General features: G+C 39.9%; 1 protein-coding gene across 5 annotated transcripts in view; it reads right to left on the bottom strand.

The window, feature by feature from the left end:
* Positions 1 to 22,264, bottom strand: part of SGPL1 (sphingosine-1-phosphate lyase 1) — a 60,744-nt gene that overhangs the window by 29,674 nt on the left and 8,806 nt on the right. For 4 of the 5 annotated variants that reach the window (XM_082407228.1, XM_082407227.1, XM_082407226.1 and 1 more), the window contains one exon: positions 1,844 to 2,009. In XM_082407228.1, the coding sequence (XP_082263354.1) occupies positions 1,844 to 2,009 (166 nt within the window). Of the gene's footprint in view, positions 1 to 2; positions 122 to 1,843; positions 2,010 to 22,264 lie in introns of those variants that run through there. The other variant, XM_082407230.1, reaches the window with a different exon arrangement.

The raw sequence follows: 22,264 nt of genomic DNA, 5'->3' as shown, positions 1-22,264 counted from the left end.
ACCATGGACACACTGCTCCTATTAATCTTCTCATGGTGTACTCAGAAGCCAGCACATTCTTTTTTGTACACTAAAGGCAAGTAAGTACCTGAGACCTAAGATGGCTTGCTTCAACTACCGGTTAAGCAAAATGCACACGGGCACCGAGGGCTGCACAATGAAAAACAGAAGTAAATACCTAAAGCTAATACTAATCACAGCAAAGAAATATAAACCTCAAGATCTCTGGCCTTAGTTCAGATTTACAAATGCACCATCTTAAAAGGAAAGGTACACAGAATGGTGGCTGCCAGGAGCTGGGGAGAGGGAGTAGTGGGAAGTTTGTGTTTAATGGGTACAGAGCTTACAATGATGAGAGAGTTCTAGAGAAGGATGGTGGTGATGGCTGCACGACAATGTGAACGTACTTAATGTCACTGAACTGTCCACTTAAAAATGGGTAAAATGATCAATTTTATGTTATGTATATTCTATCACAATAAAAAAAAAAGAGAAGTACATTTACTGCTACTCCTTAGAGGCCTCTGGAATCAGGCAGGATGGTGGGCAGCACTGAATCAAATGCTTCCCAGGAAAGGAATAAGCCTGAGCAGAAGGGACAGGGGTTGCGTCCGTTTCCAAACCATGGAGCAAATGAAGCACAAGGGTTAGTCTGCCTAATTTGTCAGAGTTTATGAGAAAATCTTGCACGGACTAGGAGCAGAAATTGAGGACAGGGTTTTTAAAGCCGGAGTGAGCTAAAATTCAGACAGGGCAGTCACGTTTCATTTCCATTTTAATTAAGTGCAATGTTGACTCCGCCATAACTCGGCAATGTTACTAGAACAGATGGATGGCTGTCTGCATGGTAAAGAGAGGAAACAGAATCTGGCCTCTAAGTTGACTTTTCTGGGGGAAGAGGAAGAAAAGCAGAAACAGTATTCACTTAAAGAGCCCCTTCAAACAGATGTTATCGGGGAAGCAAACAGTTATGGAAATTTTAAACAAATGAGAAATGGCAAGCAACTCTCGTCAATGTTATTAACTCAGATACCCTGCTAAGGGTGAGGAAGGGGCGCAGGGGGGTGTACAGAGCACCCGCCACCTCTCCTACCATTTACTTACGAGACACAGCCTGCAGGGAAAAAGAATTTGTAAGGAGGTAGCACACAACCAGGCGGTGGGAGGGTGGGAGGGTGCGGGGAGTGTGGGCAGGATCTGAGGAAGGATGGAGGACGTACAAACTGATCACTAATAGACTTCTCATCTTCCACACTCCCCGAGAAGCAGCCTCCTCTTCCCATGTCAGTCTGGCTCCCGGAGTCACTACCCAGGAAGCTCAAAGTGTACTGTCCCCTGACAGCAGAGGTTCAACTCCAAGAGCACACGGACCCTGTATGACTTGTATAGATATCCCTAGAGCCTGGCAGTGCCTGACACATAGCAGACATTCCAATGGTCACTGCATGAGTGCTGTTCCAATGTCACATAATCTTTATTGAAACGATGGCCTAAAATGAAAGCAATAAACTCATGCTTGGGGAACTCCAGGTGACACAATTATGTTCTAGGCAAGAAGGTGAAAGTGAAGAGGGTTTAAGCCATACTCTGTGGATCCTTACCAGGACTAATCTCTCAGGGGTTTTAATGTAAACTGCAAATCCAGAAAAATCAACATAACAGTTACAGTTACACAAGTCCTATTAAAACTTTACCAGTCAGAAGGCAATGTCCTTTCTATTTAAACAGATTTTAAAAATCAGAACCAAACCAACCAGGCAAGAAATCAGTACAGTCTGTTAGCCATCTGTTCCAAAGCTAGTGTAACTCCACTGTATCTTTACAGGGGGGACAGTATACTTACTCTCTGGCTGGAAGACAAACTCGTATACCCAGACTATCAGCAGAGTCCACACGACACTCCATGCAATTAGCTGCCAGGGCTCATACTTGGTGCAATGCCCGTTTACATAATTCTTGGCCTTTGTGGAATACACTTCCAAAATCTCGAAGTAGGGCTCAAAGGCCTTCTAGAAATACAAAAGAAAAAAGAAATATTACATTCAAAGAGAGAAAGGAAGTCTATTCTTAGTTTGCTCTTCAACTCATTTTTCAAGGACAAGGCCACTCATGATCTGGCTCTACCCCAGCAATAATCTTATCATCCTGCTTCTGCTCTAGGAACTCCAGTGCACACTGCCCCTTAACAGACAAGTGGACTTTGACACAGTTTTTGATCTTCTATCTGTAAAATAAAAGGTTAATTGGACTTCCCTGGTGATGCAGTGGTTAAGAATCTGCCTGCCAATGCAGGGGACACGGGTTCAAGCCCTGGTCTGGGAAGATCCCACATGCCACGGAGCAACTAAGCCCATGCACCACAACTACTGAGCCTGCGTTCTAGAGCCCGCGAGCCACAACTACTGAGCCCATGCACCACAACTACTTAGCCGGCACTCTAGAGCCCAGGAGCCACAACTACTGAGCCCACATGCCACAACTACTGAGCCCGCATGCCACAACTACTGAAGCCTGCGCACCTAGAGCCCATGCTCGGCAACAAGAAAAGCCACCACAATGAGAAGCCCACGCACCACAACGAAGAGTAGCCCCAGCTCACCACAACTAGAGAAAGCCCGCGCACAGCAATGAAGACCCAACGCAGCCAAAAATAAATAAAATAAATAAATAAAAGGTTAAGCTAGATCATCATTTCAGCTCTAAAGTTTCTAGATGACTGCAGTATTCACTGTCCCACTCATCTTCTCAATATGAATGTCTTTCTCTTCTTCTCTACTTGACTCTTTCCCATCCTCTAACACAAAAGGCAGCAGACTGTTTCCATAAAAGGCCAGAGAGTAAGTATTTTAGGCGCCGCAGGCCAAAAGTCTCTGTCACAACTACTCAACTCTGCTGCTGTAGCGCAAACGCAGTCACAAAATAGTGGGTAAAGAAATGAACGTGGCTGTGTTCCAACAAAATTTAATTACAGATGCTAAAATTTGAATTTCATGTAATTTCACATATCACAAAATACTCTTTTTATAAAAACAATTTCAAATTAAAATATCATTTTAGCTCATGGGCTATACAAACACAGGCAGAAGGCCAGATTTGGTCCGTAGGCCATAGCCTGCCAATCTCTGCTCTAGGGCCCTATTTGACGAAAACTCTTAAAGCCAGGAACCATATCTTATCATTATGTGTATCCCTCACAATACATAGCACAAGCAAGAAAAACTCCTCTCCCCTGAAAAGTTACCAGAATACCCAACTCACGAAAATTAATCTCCCCCATTAAATTCTCGTCAAGCGTTCATTTGTGCCTCTCACAGAGCTTATCACAATGTGCCTTGCAGTCTACTCATCTGTTTCTCATCTCCTTTACAACATGGTTAGGTCCCTGAAGCCTGACCGGATCCCAGTCACATTCACAAGCCACCGAGTGCCCTGTACAAAATAAGTTCATCTACAGTTTGCCATTCACTCACTTATTCAACATTTATGAAGCTTCTCCAGTGTTTAAGGCATTAAGCTGGGGGAACATTAAGGTATATATCCTAAGTTCTTGCCGCTACTGAGCTTACAATCTAATGAGAGAGGTCCATACATACACATGCAGACACACATGGGCACACACATATATAAACAAGTAACTAGAACTCTTCAGGATAAACACTATAAAAAGGATGTAAATGAAGTGCTAAGAGAGACCACTAAGGAAGGCCTATCTAACTCTACCTGAGGGGAGATAAGGAAGATATGACAGAGGATAAAATCTAACAATGATCAAAAAAAATTCTCTAGGCAGAAAAGTTAAAAGAAAAAAAAAAAAGTCATACCAGGAAGACAGAATAATAGCTGCAAATGGATAAAAAAAGTCTGAGAATGGCAAAAAGGTCTGTGTAGTAAGAGCACAGGCTAGATGAGGGCAGAGACCATATCTGTCTTCTCCAGCACTAAATCCTCAACATATAGCATGGTGCCTGGCAAACAATTTGTACTGAATAAAAGCTTGGAGAGTGGCTTGACAGTGACCAAGTAAATGAGTGAACACATCAAGTTACAAGGGAACTGAGGCTGGGAGAAATACACTAGGTCCAGATTTTAAATGGTCTTGGAAAAAAAAAAATGCGTAGAGATTGGAAGTATAAATTGATAGGTACTTTTTGTAAAGTGATTTGTCAGTATCTATTAACATTTTAAACGTATATTCATTTTTACCCAGAAATTCTTTTTGGTATCTATATAATTGCACCTATGTACATGTTCAAGGACTTTCACTTCAGTATTCTTTGTAACAGCAACAGAAAAAATATAAATAACTGTCCATTGATAAATGGTTAAATAAACTATAATATATACATTTTATGTACCCATACTATGCAGCATTAAAAAGAAGACAGATTTATGGACTTCCCTGGTGGTGCAGTGGTTAAGAATCCGCCTGCCAGTGCAGGGGACACGGGTTCAAGCCCTGGTCTGGGAAGATCCCACATGCCGCAGAGCAACTAAGCCCGTAAGCCACAACTACTGAGCCTGCGCTCTAGAGCCCATGAGCCACGACTACTGAAACCCGTGCACCTAGAGCCCATGCTCCGCAACAAAAGAAGCCACCGCAGTGAGAAGCCCGTGCAGCACAACAAAGAGTAGCTCCCGTTCGCCCCAACTAGAAAAAGCCCGCGCGCAGCAACAAAGACCCAACACAGCCAAAAATAAAAAATATATACATAAATAAACAAATTTATATATTTAAAAAAGACAGATTTAAATGAACCACATGGAAAAATTTCCAGAACACGATGTTGAGTTAAAAAAAAGAAAAAAGCAAATAGCAGAACAACAAAAACAAAACGAAAGGTATGGGTATTAACAAAGAGAGCAATTTTTTTTTTTTTTTTAAGATAACTTCATGGGAAAGGAATAGAAGGAGGACAGAAATTAGAGACAAAAATTTTAGTTAAGAGGACTGTTGAAATAGTCGAGGGGAGAAATAAACTGGGTTTCACCTTAAGCAGTATGGTATCTGGGCCAAAACATGGTATGGATTTGAAAAACATTTTTAGAACAGTGTTTGATAACTTATTAGATATAGAAAGTATGGAGTGGGAAAAATACAGATAATTCCAGATTTTCAAGTTTGAGAGACTGGGTAAGTGGTGACAGCATTAACCATGGCAGACTAGAAGAGGAAGGGAAGCTGAAAATGGTACAGGAGATTTTGAGAACAAGATAATGCTGCAGGCTTATGTTCCTGTTGGATATCCACATGCAATGTTCGAGGAGCAGCATGAAAGCTCAGAAGGAGGATGGGTGCTCAACTAATGTTTGTTGAAAACATTTATACACTTAGCAATTAGGCTGCGGTATAAGGTAATTAGCATTAGACAAGTACTGGGTTCCCAGAGGGCTATCCATGGAAACACAGTTTATCTGCAACCCCCTCATAGTTCTTGGTGGCCATTCCCTAGAGCCCACTGTTGCTATCAACAATCTCAATCCTGCACAGCAGTGGCAGTGCTGGTCGAGACCCGAGAAAGGCCAGAGGAGTCTACCATCATTGAAGGTATGTCATAATTTCAACTATTATAGAGAATCTTCTAGTGTTAATGCTGTGATCAAACCAAATGGTTAAATAGTGTGTATGAATGGGATGACGGAAACAGTCATACAGATCAGCTTTTCCTCTGGTGATTCTAGTTCCTAGTTCACCCAGAAATTAGAGGTTACCAATTGCAAAAGATGACTGTAGATATTATCACAGCACTGACTAAACAAAAAAGTAACATAACTAGTATTAGGGAAAGAGCAAAGAATCAGCACATGCAAACTACTTCCATTTTTAAAAAGCCTATTAAGATATGAAGGCATTCCTTGCTAACATTTACAAAATTATATTCAGCAAAAGTATATTTTCTTTGTAATTGCTATGAGAAGCTAATGGGAGTCCTTGAATATATCTCCTTAAGAGGAGATACAGGGCTTCCCTGGTGGCGCAGTGGTTGAGAATCTGCCTGCCAATGCAGGAGACACGGGTTCGAGCCCTGGTCTGGGAAGATCCCACATGCCGCGGAGCAACTAGGCCCGTGAGCCACAACTACTGAGCCTGCGCGTCTGGAGCCTGTGCTCCGCAACAAGAGAGGCCGCGATAGTGAGAGGCCCGCGCACTGCGATGAAGAGTGGCCCCCGCTTGCCGCAAATGGAGAATGCCCTCGCACAGAAACGAAGACCCAACACAGCCAAAAACAAATAAAAATAAACAATAATTAAAAATGAATATCTGCAAAAAAAAAAAAAAGAGGAGATACAGAGAAACACCTCTCAAGGAGATATATTTCTATATTCTCTTACTCCAGTGACAGAATGATACTGTACTTGGATGGGTCCTAGCAAGCTTTTTGAATGGGCAACCAGTTGGTCACAGAAATTATATCTCCTGGCCTCATTCCAAGGTCCTTCTAGGTTACTACAAACAACCTAGGCTCGGTCCCAATGAGGAAGCACCTCACAACACTGACAACTCGCTGCACTACAGGGCTCTGTGGGGTAGCGCGTGCTGTCTCCTTGGAAAAAAGGTTGAGGCAGTTCCTTGGGGCCTTGCAACCAGCACCAACCCCAGGCCGGGTTCTGATGCAATATTCCAGCCCTGGGGAGGCATACAATCTAAATGTTGAAGAGAACTTTAGAGATCAAGCCCACATTTTCATTTTACAGGGGCCCCGAAGCAGCGCGGTGTACCTCAGCTCATGCAGACGGGCTTGTGTCAGAGTGGAGACTAGGAACCCACGCCTCCTGCCAGTATTTAGTACTCTTTCAATTCTTCATTCTCAGTGTCACAGGCAGAGGATCACTAAACACATTACAATCCAGTGCTATCCCAAGAATTTTCTTTCCACAATTTATGTTCCTGGCATAATATACCTTGGATATATGGTAACATACAACAAAACAAAATTGTATTGCTAGGTCATGACTACAGAAAAAACATCTAGGCAGAGATGGCACGAGAACTTAATATAATTATAATTACTATTTCCCACCATATCTTTCTTCTTATAGAAATATATTTTGTCTATATACACCTGCATATTTATTTATAATTACAATACTTAGGCTTCTATTTCAACTTAATCTCTACATTGTGTCTCTGGAAATACAAGAACCATAAGTGGTCATCTATGAAGGCCACTAGCTTATTGTGCAACTCCAGGCAAATTATTTCACCCATCTGTGCCTTCATTTCTTTATCTAGAAGGGACACAGAATATTCACAAAATAAAGTGTCTGTGTACATGAGTGTCTGTGGGTATGTGTGGGTGTTTGTGGCTGTTTATCTCTAATCTTTGCTTAATAGAAAAGTAGTTTTGGTAAAACTTCCACAAAAAAAGCATTCTTTCCTTCACACTTTGTTATAAAATTGGAAATGTATTCCCCTAGAGGAAAAAACAAAATACTTTGCCCAATGAATGTATATGAAATGATAGGAAAGAATACCATAAATCTTTTAAAAGTATAATATTAAAGGAAAAAAGATCAACTTTAGTGTGAAGATTTAAAATATTAACTACTTTGAACCTACTGTCAAATAAGGATGAATAAACTAACCAGACTTTCTCTTTTTATTCATCCCACTTCAATCTAAAGATTTAGGTTTTAGCCGATACCTAAAAGACATCAAAATAGTACTCAATAATCCTAATCATTATTAGACAAAAGGCAGCTGCTAGAATGTATGGGAGCTTAGTAGCCTACTATTCTCATACTGAACCCTCTCACCCCCCCCAAATCACTTCAAGGGAGCAAGACACTTCCGTGAACATGATAGTAGCAGTCTACAAATTTGGTAAATTTGGGACCTGTCACTTTTTTTTTTTTTTTTTTTTAAAGCATATGGTTTGGTTTTTTTTGGCTGCGTTGGGTCTTCACTGCTGTGCGTGGGCTTTCTCTAGTTGTGGCGAGCAGGGGCTACTCTTTGTTGCGGTGCACCGGCTTCTCACTGTGGTGGCTTCTCTTGTTGCGGAGCATGGGCTCTAGGCACACGGGCTTCAGTAGTTGTGGCACACGGGCTCAGTAGTTGTGGCTCGCGGGCTCTACAGCGCAGACTCCGTAGTTGTGGCACATGGGCTTAGTTGCTCCGCGGCATGTGGGATCTTCCCGGACCAGGGCTCCAACCCATGTCCCCTGCATTGGCAGGTGGATTCTTAACCACTGCGCCACCAGGGAAGTCCCAGGGCATGTCACTTTTTAGACCAACGAGTTTCAAACTTTTCCAATACAGTCCCACAGAAATGTATTTTACAACACAAACTAGCACACACAGCAACAGAAAGATATAAAACCAAAACAAAAATTTCCAAAATAATACTTAACACCTTATTACTTGTGATACACTTACATTTCTTTTCTATTTCTTCCTTCTTTTTTCAAAGGCTTGGCCCACTAAATTGATTCTGCATCCCTCTAAATGGATCATGACCTTCAGGTTTAAAACTAGTGTCTTAGAGTGGTTTCACTCCTGGCTTCCTTAAATTTAGAATGCAGTTCTGTAATGCAGTGAAGGGAGTTAACACTAAGGTTATTTTCCACTCAACACAATCTCAGTGCTTTTTATACTTAGGATTTATTCTCTTAACATTTTTGTGAGGCCAGGATTATGACGTGATGGAGTGACTCAGTCCAGGAAACTCAGAATTCTTCCATCACAAATTACTTTCCTATCAGTACTAGCCCACGGCTCTCCCCAATGATACTAAACTCTTTCAGTCCTTAAATCACTTCAAGAGAACAAGATTCTGTAAGCAGACTTCCCATAATGGCACTATCCACACCCCCATTCCCCCCAAAAAAACTTCTTTGAGAACTATTACTGTACTTAACCAACTGCCAATTAGGCAGTGATATTTTTCCCCCCATTAAATGTCCTTAATTACCAACTTATACCAGAAGAAACATTCTAAAAATGACTATCACTGAAAGAAGACATTTCCAGGCCCACATTGAATGGTGCTTCTTTCCTTAATAATAACAATCCTTTCACCATGATTTAATGGGGGCTAACCAGTAGAATGCATCAAAATTATCCAAGGAGCTTTTTTCAGAACACCCCACCCCAGAGGTTTAGTAAGTACAGAGTGGAGCCCAGAAATACATATTTTGGAGAACTTCCCCCAGGTGATTGTGACAGACATCCTTGCTTGGTTAAGAACCCTTTCTCTACACTACAACATGGCGCTACTCTCCCCATCCCCTTCTTTGATAAAAGAATTACCCAATAATTGAGTTAACATATTACTAGACAGGGGTAAAAAGACATCCACCAAGTTTTACTGTAAGTGTTAAAGTTGGGACCAAGCCACATCAATCCACAGATCAACGCATTACTCGTGGCTAATATTTATTCTCTGGCCAGATACTAATGAAAATCAAAATCTTCCACTCTGCAATGCTGCAGAGAAAAAAAGGATTTTGTTTTCCTCTTCCTTCCACTTTCTTCACCTCTAATACAAGTGCACAATTCAACACTCAATAGTTTTTCCAGAAGAGACAGAAATCTGAGCTCTAAAGCAAGGAATGGGCTGTTGAGGAAAAGAAAAACCTGTTTTACCCAGTTCATCCACTGCCTGAATGTCTTCAAATCAAATGGTACTCTAATGACTGAGACTCAGATAAGGGGAGTGAAGTTAAAATACAGAAGAAAGCCTAAAAGTTAAGTATTTATTCTTACTCTACTTCTGCTCTAAAAATGGAAAAAAAAAATTAACTGAATCTGATTCTCTTTCACATTACATTCTGCAGAACTTCAAAGTGCAAAGTAAACAGGTAAGAAAACACTATTGTCTTTAGAGCCTCAAAAGGCGTTAAAGTTTATCAGCAAAAACAGATCACAAGCTCAAAGGGAAAACTCCCTTGGGTCATTAAAGAAGTAAGAATTGAGCAATAAACCAAACAGCCATTCCAACCAACCAACGGTGACTGTGTGATACAGAAATGTTTAAAGGGACCGAGTCATCATTTCTTAGGAGGTAAAGAGCAAACCATATACTTCCCCCCAAATTCCACTATGTAAGTCAAAAGATCCAGCATCTGAGAAGTTCATCTCAAAAAGCTTAACTGTCCACATTTCCCTTCCAGCCATGCCTCGAGTCAAATATACATGCTCAGTACTACTTCACAAGCACTTACAAAGTCTAATAGCTCTACACTTAACACTGGAGTATTTGGGCAAAGCACCCCGTCACTGAGACACAATCTTGGCCTCAGAAAGGAGAGACAGCCATGCAATGTTCTCAAGTCACTAGGAGTGCACTCACAGAAAATCCAAGCTCCTGGGTTCATAAAAGTGGGCAGCCCCGAAGACTGCCAAATGGTTGCTGAAAACTTTTTATTCATTTACTTGTGTTCAGGACCAGGCATCAAGTGAAGACAGATGCTGATTCTGTCAGCTAACAACTCTGAGCACCTCTCTTCTGAAGTCTATCAAGAAAGGCCCTACGGGGAACTTAACCTAGCAGAGAAGACTGAAATGCATAAAACTAAGTTGAACAAGCAGAGGAACAGGCTGAGGGATGTAGAGGTAAGGGCAATCATGGGTTTTCTTGGTAAATACATTCTCAGCCTGAGGGAAGTAGGGAAGATGCGGGGGGGAAAAGTACTCTGCAAACCTGAACATGTCAAGTTGCCAAATTTGCTATGAACTCCCAGCGTCTCTTAAAGTCAGTAGCTAAATGACTTACTGTACATGTGCAGAGAAGTTACCTTTCAAAGTAAAAAAGAAGTTCATTATTCTCCAAAGACTGGAAATGAGAAACCCTTGGAGAATAAGCAAGGTCTAGTGGAATTAATCCTACGTTCTTCACACACAAAGGAGAAGTCTTGACTTCCCTGAGCATACCACAACTGGGGAAGAAGTTGTCTACGCTTCTCCCTTCCCGTACTTCTTTTACTAATAGGTTTATCTATCTACCTTTGTCAGAGTTAAGATAGCTAGACTTTTTTTTTTTTCCTAGAAAAGCTAGACTTTTCTAAACTAGTTATAGAAATCCCCTCCCTTCAATAGTCATGCTGATATTAGAGATGAGAAATACTGAATATATGCCTAAAAGTGTAACCTAAGTTAAGTTGCAAAGCCTACTTCTCTGGAGATTTCTAACAAATAATCCTGTTCCAAAGAATAAACCAGAGACCTATCCCTGGGTCTCTGACTGATACTCAACGGATACAAACATTTTTCAAAATCTAGTCACAAAGGAGATGCTTTTTAAATCTGAAGTAAAACTCTAAATTTAAAAGTAACACTTGGAAGACTTTCAGACTTTTTGGATAATCTATTGAAAGTGCAGGAGAAAATGTGTGTTTCCAGTGGAAAATCATACGTTGTCTAGGACATCCCTCTGATTCTGATTATATGGCAGTTATTTTACAAGTCTGGAAGCTGTAGATAACTGATAGCAATGCAAACTGATCTTAATCTATAAACATAAAGTCTGCCATGTCCAGTAAAGGTTCAAATGACCTCCCTCTCCACTATGGAAGAAACTAGTTTTGCCTCCATTTGTATACTCATTTTAATATTCTTGATCTATAAATGTGTCTGTTCTTTGGACTTCTCCTTTGAACACTGTGAGTAAAATAAAGTGTGTATTCATTTCCTAATCATGTATGAGTGTCATGATTTTACCTTTTTTGGGAAATTATCTTTTAACAAAAGCTAAATGTTTTCAGTCCCCTAAACTCCCCCACCAAAAAATACTTGGGAATATAAAATCTTGCAAATAATACAAAGGGTTCAGGACATCCTGAAGACCAGTCATATATGGAATCCATATTCCTCAGATTAATAATGCCTTCTCTAAAATGAATCATAGAAGTAGCCTTAATATGACAAACTATCCTATTATATAGAAAGCAAACAACATTTTTGAGAACAAAATAGAAACACTGGATATATCCATTACTTACAATTCTTCAGGAAAAGCCTCATGAGTATAGTAAAAAGGAATGAAGTTCTGATCCATGCTACAACATGGAGGAACCTTGAAAACATCACGTTAAGTGAAAAAAGTCAATGATAAAACACCACATAGTATTTATATGATTCATTTATAGGAAATGTTCTGAATAAGGGAATCTATAGACAAAAAGTAGTTTGGTGGTTGCCTAGGACTAGGAGACTGGAAGGAAGTGACTACTAATGAGTAAGGGGTTTCTTCTGAAAATGTTCTAAAATTGTGGTGACAGCTGTACAACTCTGTGAATACACTAAAAACCACTGGATTGTATACTTTAAAGGAAAAAAAGCATTATGACTCAGCAATTCCATTTATGTTCACCAAATGTTCTCTTGGCTAAGACCAACCACCTAAGATTGTTTGGATTCAAAGACTTTCTTTAAAAAAAAAAGTCTTTCTGGAAAAAAGTTTCCATATGGCCAAAGATAGCAGAAACTTTGCAGTTCCAGAAACAGAGATTAAAGCTTTGGACTCCAAATGAAAGCAACCCTAAGTATCTTAAAAATAACGTAGAAATTTATAGAGTAATTATGGATAAACTAGACAAAAAGCGTCATTATTGTCCAAAGGTATAGTTTTTAAGGGTCTATAAACAAAATTACTAACTGCTAAAACGACAAAACTTTTTTAAAACACTTTTTGTGTTTGTTCATGAACACATACTCCAGCCACTACCCAGGATATCTGAAAAGGACAGAAACCTCTGAGTAGTGTCCTAAACTGACACCTCATCACGACTCCTGTGAACTCTTTGAGAGTCTGAGAGTCGTGTTAATAGTGTTTTACAGGCCACTGTGGTGTCCTGGAAAGTCTGGATAGTGTTCAAAGGCTTCTACTCTAATTTTAGCTCTCACTTAGAAGCTGTGTGACCTTTGGCACTTATTGAACCTCTATGCAACTGGATTTTGCTCATCTGCAAACAAAACTAGATGCCATTGTTATAATTCAACAAAAAATTCACAAGAAAAAAACAATTCACATGGTTGTTGTGAATATTAAATGCAGCAAGGTAATGAGCAAATGACTGCAGATAATAAACACTTCACAAATTATTTGATGCATCTGAATTCTCTGATAAACATTTTCCTTTCCTTTTCAATTAGCAGCAAGGAAAAGTGACCTTTGCAATGTTCCAGGCAAAGCCACAAAGGCAGAGCTGCGAGAGGCTTTAAGTAGTTTGATTTCCATGCCTATGCTGTATTTTCCTACAGATGATGGTAATAAATGCAGGTAAATCGTGAGCTGCTCCTCAATTTTGTAAGACAGATGTTAAATCAACTCAGCCTTCAACAATCTAATTCAATCAGAAGGTTGCAAGTGTCCCCTTACCTACTAACAAAACAGGATTAAACCAGTTACCTACTTATGTTTACAGATCATAAACCTGATTTCAGTCATCCAGATAGACTGTTGTTGACTGCTGCAGTCATGACTCATGCAAAAGCATCTGAAACCTTAAGCTTATCAAAAAGGGCTGGGTAATATTCTAATCCTAGGTTTTCTTCCACCCTGGCTGCAATACAGCTCAACAAGGAGCAGGTCCACCATGGCATTCTCATATTTGTCCTCAATTCCTCCCCATTAGAGTTTGAAACAATTATCAATTTCCCTCAACTGTCTCAAAGACTCAGCACCATTAAGACTGGAACTCAAGGCAGGATTAATGTATTCCTTTTTAGACTCATCTACCAAAATGCAATTCAAAGGAGTGAACTCAAATGCCTCTCAGGAAAAGTCTCCAAAAAGAAGGTCTTCCCACTACTGAGTACAAGGCATAAATATACCACAACTACTTAGGTTCCAAAGAGTTCCAAAGGATTATGATTCCAGCCTTGGAATTAACTGCTACAAATGGTGTTTTACAAATCTAAACTCTGCTCTTAACAGAGCCCTTTTAATACTCAAAAAGAACCAAGGTTTTTTTTTTCCCATCAAATGTTTATTAATAGTTATAGACTAGGTAAACGAGAACGCAAAGAAAAGGGCATTTCACATTTTAGAAGTACCTATACTACTCCAGAAAAGAGTTCTTAAAGCTCTCTCCACTGTGCAGGTAACAAAAAGTTAAGACTTGTTGCCCAAAGCTAAATCCAAAAGTTATATATTAAGAAAACCCTATAGGAGTATAAACTGGTACAACCACTTTAGAAACCTGTTTGGCAGTATACCTCACGACCCAACAATTGTATTTACGTTTACTAGAAGACATGTTCAAGAATGTAGCAATGTCATTCATAACAGCCAAAAACTAGAAACATAAATGTTCATCAACTACAGAATGAATAAATTTTGATATTTTATACACCATAAAACTACACAGCAATAATTCTTAAAAATACTGCTACATCAGACCATGGCTGAAACTCACAGATACAATCAACATTCAGAACAAAAGACATTCACAAAAGAAAATATATTGTATGTTTCCATTTATATAAAACTGAAAAATAAGCAAAACTATCTATAGTGAGAAGAATGACAACCTTTGGTGGTTATCAACTGGGAGGGATATGAGGAGCTTGCTGGGATGCTGGACATTTTTCACATCTTGATCTGGGCAGTGAGTACGTGTATCCATATACAAATATTCATTGGCCTGTACAAATAAGATTTGTGCCCTTTACTATACACAAGTTATCCCTCCAAAAAGAAAACTCCACACTTTTTTAATTTAAAAGTGCTTTGTTCACTTTGTAGGATAACAGGACACATAAATAACAGTGTGCCAGGAGAACAGGTGAGGACGAGTGCTCTGCGGTTTCTGCCTATACAACAGGCAAGTCATTCATTCATCAAACACTTACAGTTTGCCTACTTCATGACAAAAAGCTCATATAGCTATGTTATATTAAGTCAAAAAGCATTATTAGATAAAAATCACAACTTACTAGATAAGATGTAACAATTTTAGATCTGGATGCATCTAGTAATAAAATATCAAGTTATGTACAACAAAATCTAATAGAACTACAAGAAGAAATAATTAATAAGGCATAAGGATGCTTAAAGAGGCATCCACAAAACAGAAAATCCAAATAGTCAGTGAACATTTAAAAGAACACACCTCATTAGTAATCAGGGAAATGCACAGGGAAAGCAATTAGATTTCAACCCTACTGAACTGGCAAAAAAATTAAAAGCCTGTTAAATATCAAGTTTGTCAAGCTGTATAGGAACAAGAACTCTCATCCTACTGTTGCTAGGAGTATAAACTCTATCAACCTCTTTAGAAAAGTTTGGCATTTTCTAGTGAAGTTAAGGCTATATACCCTTTAGAATCCACCAATTCCACTACTAGGAATAAATCCCAGAAAAACTCTTACACTTGTGATCATTTGTCATGTACAAGAAAGATCATAACAGTAATTTCAAAAAAGCCCCAAACTGGAAACAGTCCAAATATCCATCATCAGTGGAATGGCTAAATAAATTGTAGTAATCATATAATGAAATGCTACATAACAATGAAAATGAATGAACTAAACTATAAACTACATGCAACAACATGGATGAATCTCACAAATACTGGGCACTATAGGAAAATCACCAAAAATACATATAAATCGTTCACTGCAATCCCTATCAAATTACCAATGGTATAGTTTTCACAGAACTAGGACAAAAAATTTTAAATTTGTATGGAAACATAAAAGACCCCAAATATCCAAAACAATCTTGAGAAAGAAGAATGGAGCTGGAGGAATCACACTCCCTTACTTCAGACTATACTACAAAGCTACAGTAATCAAAACAGTATGGTGCTGGCACAAAAACATACATATAGATCAATGGAACAAGATAGAAAGCCCAGAAATAAACCCACACACTTATGGTCAATCTACGACAAAGGAGGGAAGAATATACATTGGAGAAAAGACAGTCTCTTCAACACCTGATGCTGGGAAAACTGGACAGCCACATGTAAAAAATTGAGATTAGCACATTCTTTAACACCATATATAAAAGCAAACTCTAAAAGGATTAAAGACCTAAATGTAAGACCAGATACTATAAAACTCCTAGAGGAAAACATAGGCAGAACACTTTCTGACATAAATCACAGCATTATTTTTTTTGGACCTCTCTCCTAGAGAAATGAAAATAAAAACAAAAATAAACAAATGGGACCTAATTAAACTTAAAAGCTTTTGCACAGCAAAGGAAACCATAAACAAAATGAAAAGACAACCTATGGACTGGGAGAAAATATCTGCAAACAATGCTACCGACAAGGGATTAATTTCCAAAATACACAAACAGCTCATGCAGCTTAATATCAGAAAAAGAACCAACCCAATCAAAAAATGGCAGAAGACCTAAACAGACATTTCTCCAAAAAAGACACTCAGATGGCCAACAGGCACATGAAAAGATGCTCAATATCGTTAATTATTAAAGAGATGAAAATCAAAACTACAATGAGGTATCACCTCTCACCAGTCAGAATGGCCATCATTAAAAAGTCTACAAATAATAAATGCTGGAGAGAGTGTAGAGAAAAGGGAACCCTCCTATACTATTGGTGGGAATGTAAACTGGTGCAGCCACTATGGAGAAGAGTATAGAGGTTCCTTAAAAAACTAAAAATAGAGTTACCATATGATCCTGCCATCCCACTCCTGGGCATACATCCCTAGAAAATTCTAATTCAAAAAGATACATGCACCCCAATGTTCACAGCAGCACTATTTACAACAGCCAAGACACGGAAGCAACCTAAATGTCCAGCAACAGGTGAATGGATAAAGAAGATGTGGTACATATACACAATGGAATACTACTCAGCCATAAAAAAGAATGCAATAATGCCATTTGCAGCAACTTGGAGGGACCCAGAGATTATCATATTAAGTGAAGTAAGGCAAAGACAAATATCATATGAGATCACTTATAAGTGGAATCTAAAAAATCATACAGGGCTTCCCTGGTGGCGCAGTGGTTGAGAATGTGCCTGCCAATGCAGGGGACACAGGTTTGAGCCCTGGTCTGGGAAGATCCCACATGCCGCGGAGCAACTAGGCCCGTGAGCCACAATTACTGAGCCTGTGCGTCTGGAGCCTGTGCACCGCAACAAGAGAGGCCGCGATAGTGAGAGGCCCGTGCACCGCGAAGAAGAGTGGCCCCCGCTTGCCACAACTAGAGAAAGCCTTCGCACAGAAACGAAGACCCAACACAGCCATAAATAAATAAATGAATAATAAATAAAAATTTTAAAAAAAAATCATACAAATGAACTTATCTACAAAACAGAAATAGACTCACAGACATAGAGAACAAACTAACAGTTACCAAAGGGGATAGTGGGGGGGCGGGAGGGGGGATAAATTTGGAGTTTGGGATTAACATATACACACTACTATATATAAAATAAACAACGAGGACCTACTATATAGCACAGGGAACTATATTCAATATCTTGTAATAACTTATAATGGACAAGAATCTGAAAAAGAATATAGATAGATAGACACATATATATCTATATATATAACCAAATCACTTTGCTGTACACCAGAAACAAACACAACATTGTAAATTAACTATACTTCAATTTTTTTTAAAGGTTAAAAAAATACATATAAATCCATTTGTATCAAGTTGAAAAACAAACAATATTAAAATTCAGGATGCAGAAATAGGTGGTAACACAATTTTTTTCCTTAAACAGCAAGGGAATAACTATCCCCAAAATCAGGATAGTAGAGTGATATCAGTAGAGAAAAGGGAAGGAGATGTAACCAGGGTGGGGCACATGGCCTTGGGGGTGAACGCTCTATTTCTTAACCTAGGTGGTAGATATATGACTGTTTTCTTCATTATTCTTCTTTAAAATGAGGATACGTGCTTTATACACTCTTCTGTTTGTATAACAAATTAAGAATGCAGGCAAGCTCTTATCCTTCCCATTTCCTCTTCCTGCCAAATGAAACGCGGACCTGACAGCTCAAGCTCAAAGCAGCTATCCTGACCCGGAGAGGATGCACTGAGCAGTGGAACCTCCTCAAAGACCTAGGAATGGCAGTATCAGTCACCAACTGTTGACTCTGGATTTCTCTTACTTTAGAAAAATTTATTTCTACTTTTTAGAAATCTCTATTTCTGCAGATTTTTCTCTTATATTCAGCCAAACCTAATCCTGATACATTCAGTGATTTGGACAAATAAAAACTTTCTAACATTTAAAGCTGTCCAACAATGGAAAGGACTCCCTGAGAAACTCTACCGCACCCACTCCTGGCCAGGCATTGTGGAAGGGATTCCCACATGGCAAGGGAAGTGGCACTGCAGGATTTCTAAAGGCCCTTCTGGCAATTAAGATTCTAAGGCTACTACGGGAACAAACTAGCTCTGAAGCTGTGGCAACTCTCTGCCTCTGAATCTATCCTTCTGTTATCAGCGAGAACATTCCTTTTCTATAACATTCCATGACCTACGTTCTTCAAGACAGCTCCAACACTATCTTCTCACTTGTACCTTTCAAAACTAACTTGACCTTGACTTCAGCATACTCCTCTACCGAACCTTCCTCAACTCTGTTATGTGCTTCATGGGGCTGTCCTATAAATTAAATCACCCAGGTTCCTTTATCCTCTGGTTTCCAGTTGCGTTTGACCAATGAAAAGCTCCAGCAGACCAGAGGGTGGGAAAAGAAAACATGTGAGGTGTTTATTCCCCTTGATTCCCTTCCTGCTAGGCCACTGGTTGGAAGTGGCTGCATTCCCATAGGTTATCTTCTCTTTCCGCTAAGTTCTCTCAAGTTCCAGAAATTACTCCTTCTCTTACTCCGTTAGGCCTAAGGGTGCTAATTGCTCTTAGCCCTGAAGTGTTTCACCAACCCCTGTTGGTGTTCCTTAACTCTGGGCAATCACACTGTTGGAGTGCACCAGGAGATAACTGATAGACCCAACAAACTATTTTCAGCCTGCACTGTTCCGTCGTCCCCGATGGCTCCTATCTCCCCTTACCCCATAGCATGGTTTTTCTCTCAGTAATTGCATTCTGTATGCTTCCACATATGGACTGATTCACTATAAATCAGTTCCCTATGAAAAAGTCTTAATCCCAGGCTGATTCCCATTTCTGCCACCAGTGTGTACAAACTACATGTAATACTGGATCGGGCAATGCCTAATTAAGAGGTAAATGTTACTAAAAATTCCTGACACAAAGACTGCAAAGCCAAGCCAAAGACTGAGATTTGGGGTTTATCTATTTATAACTTTCCTTTCCTTCAGACCAAAAGCTGGAGAAATTATCATACTTGTTATTATATTTTGCTTTATTTACAAGATTGGAACAAGGCCAAAAACAGTGCTCATCCTACAATGGCCACTCAAATTGTCAACAAAAATTGAAATGTCCTACCAGTTCCAATGAATCCTCCCTTTCTTCCAGACAAGCCTACAAATAAGACACCAGATTCAAATAATAGAAATGAGCTTTTAGTGTCAATCTTTCAGTTTATTGCTTAAATCCCATTTGAGAGTCATAAAGAAAGCATCCCTGAAAAAGATTCAAGGGTCAAAGATAAAGCTCTAATATCTGGAAAGATTTGATTTTTGCACCTGAAAAACAAAACTGAGACAGGCTTACTGTTTCCAAATCAAGAGTGCTGCAGAAATGTTGCAAAAGACAGCATTTCTTAGGACTTTTACTGTGCTTCAGAATATCATGCTGTACACTCTCCAATATATATTCCAAAGTAGCAGAGCTTGATCTATGGGCAAAATAACCCAAGTATCACTGTAACAGACCCATTAAACTCTAAGAAAAGACCTACTGCCCCATCCACATGAATGCCAGGGCTGCACAGATACTGTTACTTACGTTAAGGAACCTAGACCAGGGTTTCTCAACCTGGGTGCTTCTGACATTTCGGGCCAGATAATTCTCGGTTGTGGGGGACTATACTGCAGAGTAGGACAATCAGGTGCATCTCTGACCTCTAGCACTCCTCCAGTATGACAATCAAAAGTGTCTCTACAAACTGTCAAACGTCCAGGGGATGGGGGTGGGGGCAAAAATTGCCCCTGGCTGAGAACCTTGACCCTAGATCAACTTTTAACACTCACACCCCACCCAGCACTACCAAGGTGCATACGGTAACTCTGAGTCATCCATCTGGATGGGTCTATGGAGTAGACTTAGCTTTATAAGGTACCTTTTTTTTTTTTGTTAAAGCTAGGAGTATTTGGCAACTCACAAAGCGATACAGACCCCTAGCACTAGGAAGGAGGAGAAGATGGATGAAAAGAATGGTTGCTAAAGTGGAGAAAGATTGCTAAAAGATTTCCAGACTTGAATTCCCTCTGAAAGCATCACAATTCTCAGATGAGTGAATACACTCACTCATTTTATTCTCTCTGAGACATAAGTGGAAAGTATCACAGTCCACGGCATAAATGAACAAATGGAAAAAGGCAGGCAAAACCCCTTAATCAAATGAGGACAAAATCAAAGGCAGGAAAGCACTGAGGGCTGACAGCCCAAGAGCCTTCGTCTGGAATCCAAAGTTTGTCATATATGGACTCCAGTCCATCTTCAAGTTTTATTGCCACAGCATACTGTCCACAAAAGTGGCTTTCTACCCTCTCAGACCCAATGCCCCCTTCTGTAACAAATATTTTGTAATGCTCTTTATTCTGAAATGAAATTCAAAGATTTTAACATTATACCCATAGACATAACTTTTAAAATTTCAATATAGTGCCCCAACTGCAATGTAAGGGAAGAGAAACAAGAAGATTTGTATAATAAAACGTATGTTCAGACAAGACAAGACTGGAAGACAAAAGCATCCCCACCACTCTTCCAAAGTGTCCCCTAGAGGGCAGAGCTATCCCACTCCTGCTCCACACAAACCTGCTCTCAACAGTCACACAGTTCAGCAACCTCCATCCCTTTCGATGAATATGACACAGAGGCAGCATCACAAAATAGGTAAGAAAGAGGGCTTTAGGGCTTCCCTGGTGGCGCAGTGGTTAAGAATCTGCCTGCCAATGCGGGGGACACGGGTTCGAGCCCTGGTCCGGGAAGATCCTACATGCCGCGGAGCAACTAGGCCCGTGCACCACAACTACTGAGCCTGTGCTCTAGAGCCCATGAGCCACAACTACTGAGCCCATGAGCCATAACTACTCAGCCCGTGTGCCACAACTACTGAAGCCTGCGCGCCTAGAGCCCGTGCTCCGCCACAAGAGAAGCCACCGCAATGAGACGCCCGCACACTGCAACGAAGAGTAGCCCCCAGCCCCCGCTCGCCGCAACTAGAGAAAGCCCACGCGCAGCAACGAAGACCCAATGTAGCCAAAAAAAAAAAAAAAAGAGGGCTTTGAAGTCAAACCAGCTGTGGCTAAAACACAGCTCCGCCACTTCACTGCTATGGTACCCTCTCTAAGTCTAGTTTCTCACCTATAAAAGGAGAATGCCAGCATATTTTTCAGAGTTTTTGGGAAAATTAAATGAGTATGTAGAATATCTATTTCTGCACCTAACACATAATATGTGCTCAATAAATGTTAGCTATCAGACTTAAATTATTATTCCTGAATCCACCTCGTATTATATCTTAGCTTATGCCCATCTTACTCTCCCAGGAGAAAGGATGGATGACTGGATATTCATTTAGCAGAGATAGTCTGAAAAGGACTCACGTACAATATAAGAAAGAAGTTGCATCATATGACTTGTAAGGTTGTTTCTAATTCTGAGATTCTACCATATGCTGCCCTACACTGAGGTTATCTTCTATTAACTGGGGTCCTTTTTTCCCAGGTAGAGGACCAAGAACATGTCTAATGCATCATACTGTACAAAGCAACTATAGAGAAACACCTTGAACTCAGATCATGACAGTTTAGTGTCCCCCTTGAAAGCCCAGCCCTGGTCACTGATTCTTTACCATTTAGCACAGGACAGTCAAAGAAAGAAGGACAACTTTTCTACAGAAAGCACCTCAAGCAACATGTACAGTGTCTTCAGAGAGTGATGATTCAAGGGCCAGCTGCTATCTATATGAATTAATTCCTTACACCAAGGAGCAAAGCAACACCCCTAAACATCTAGATTTTCAAAAGAGGAAGTGGAAACTAGTGGTGACAGCTAGAGAAATACTTCAAACTGATTCCAAAGTTAGTATTCTGAAAAAAAGCACTCACTGCTCAGACTGTTAAAGGGAGCCCACAGGCCCAAGAAGTAATAAGCACATGGCTGGGCATGGAGTTATATCCTACTGACATACAGGAATCTTAATTTAATATACATACTGCTTTATGAAA

This window comes from Balaenoptera borealis (genome assembly GCF_965194805.1).
Source record: "Balaenoptera borealis genome assembly, chromosome: 10".
Classification (NCBI taxonomy): Eukaryota; Metazoa; Chordata; class Mammalia; order Artiodactyla; family Balaenopteridae; genus Balaenoptera; species Balaenoptera borealis.
Note: the sequence above shows the minus strand (reverse complement) of the source record. Positions and strands in the feature narration are given on the sequence as shown.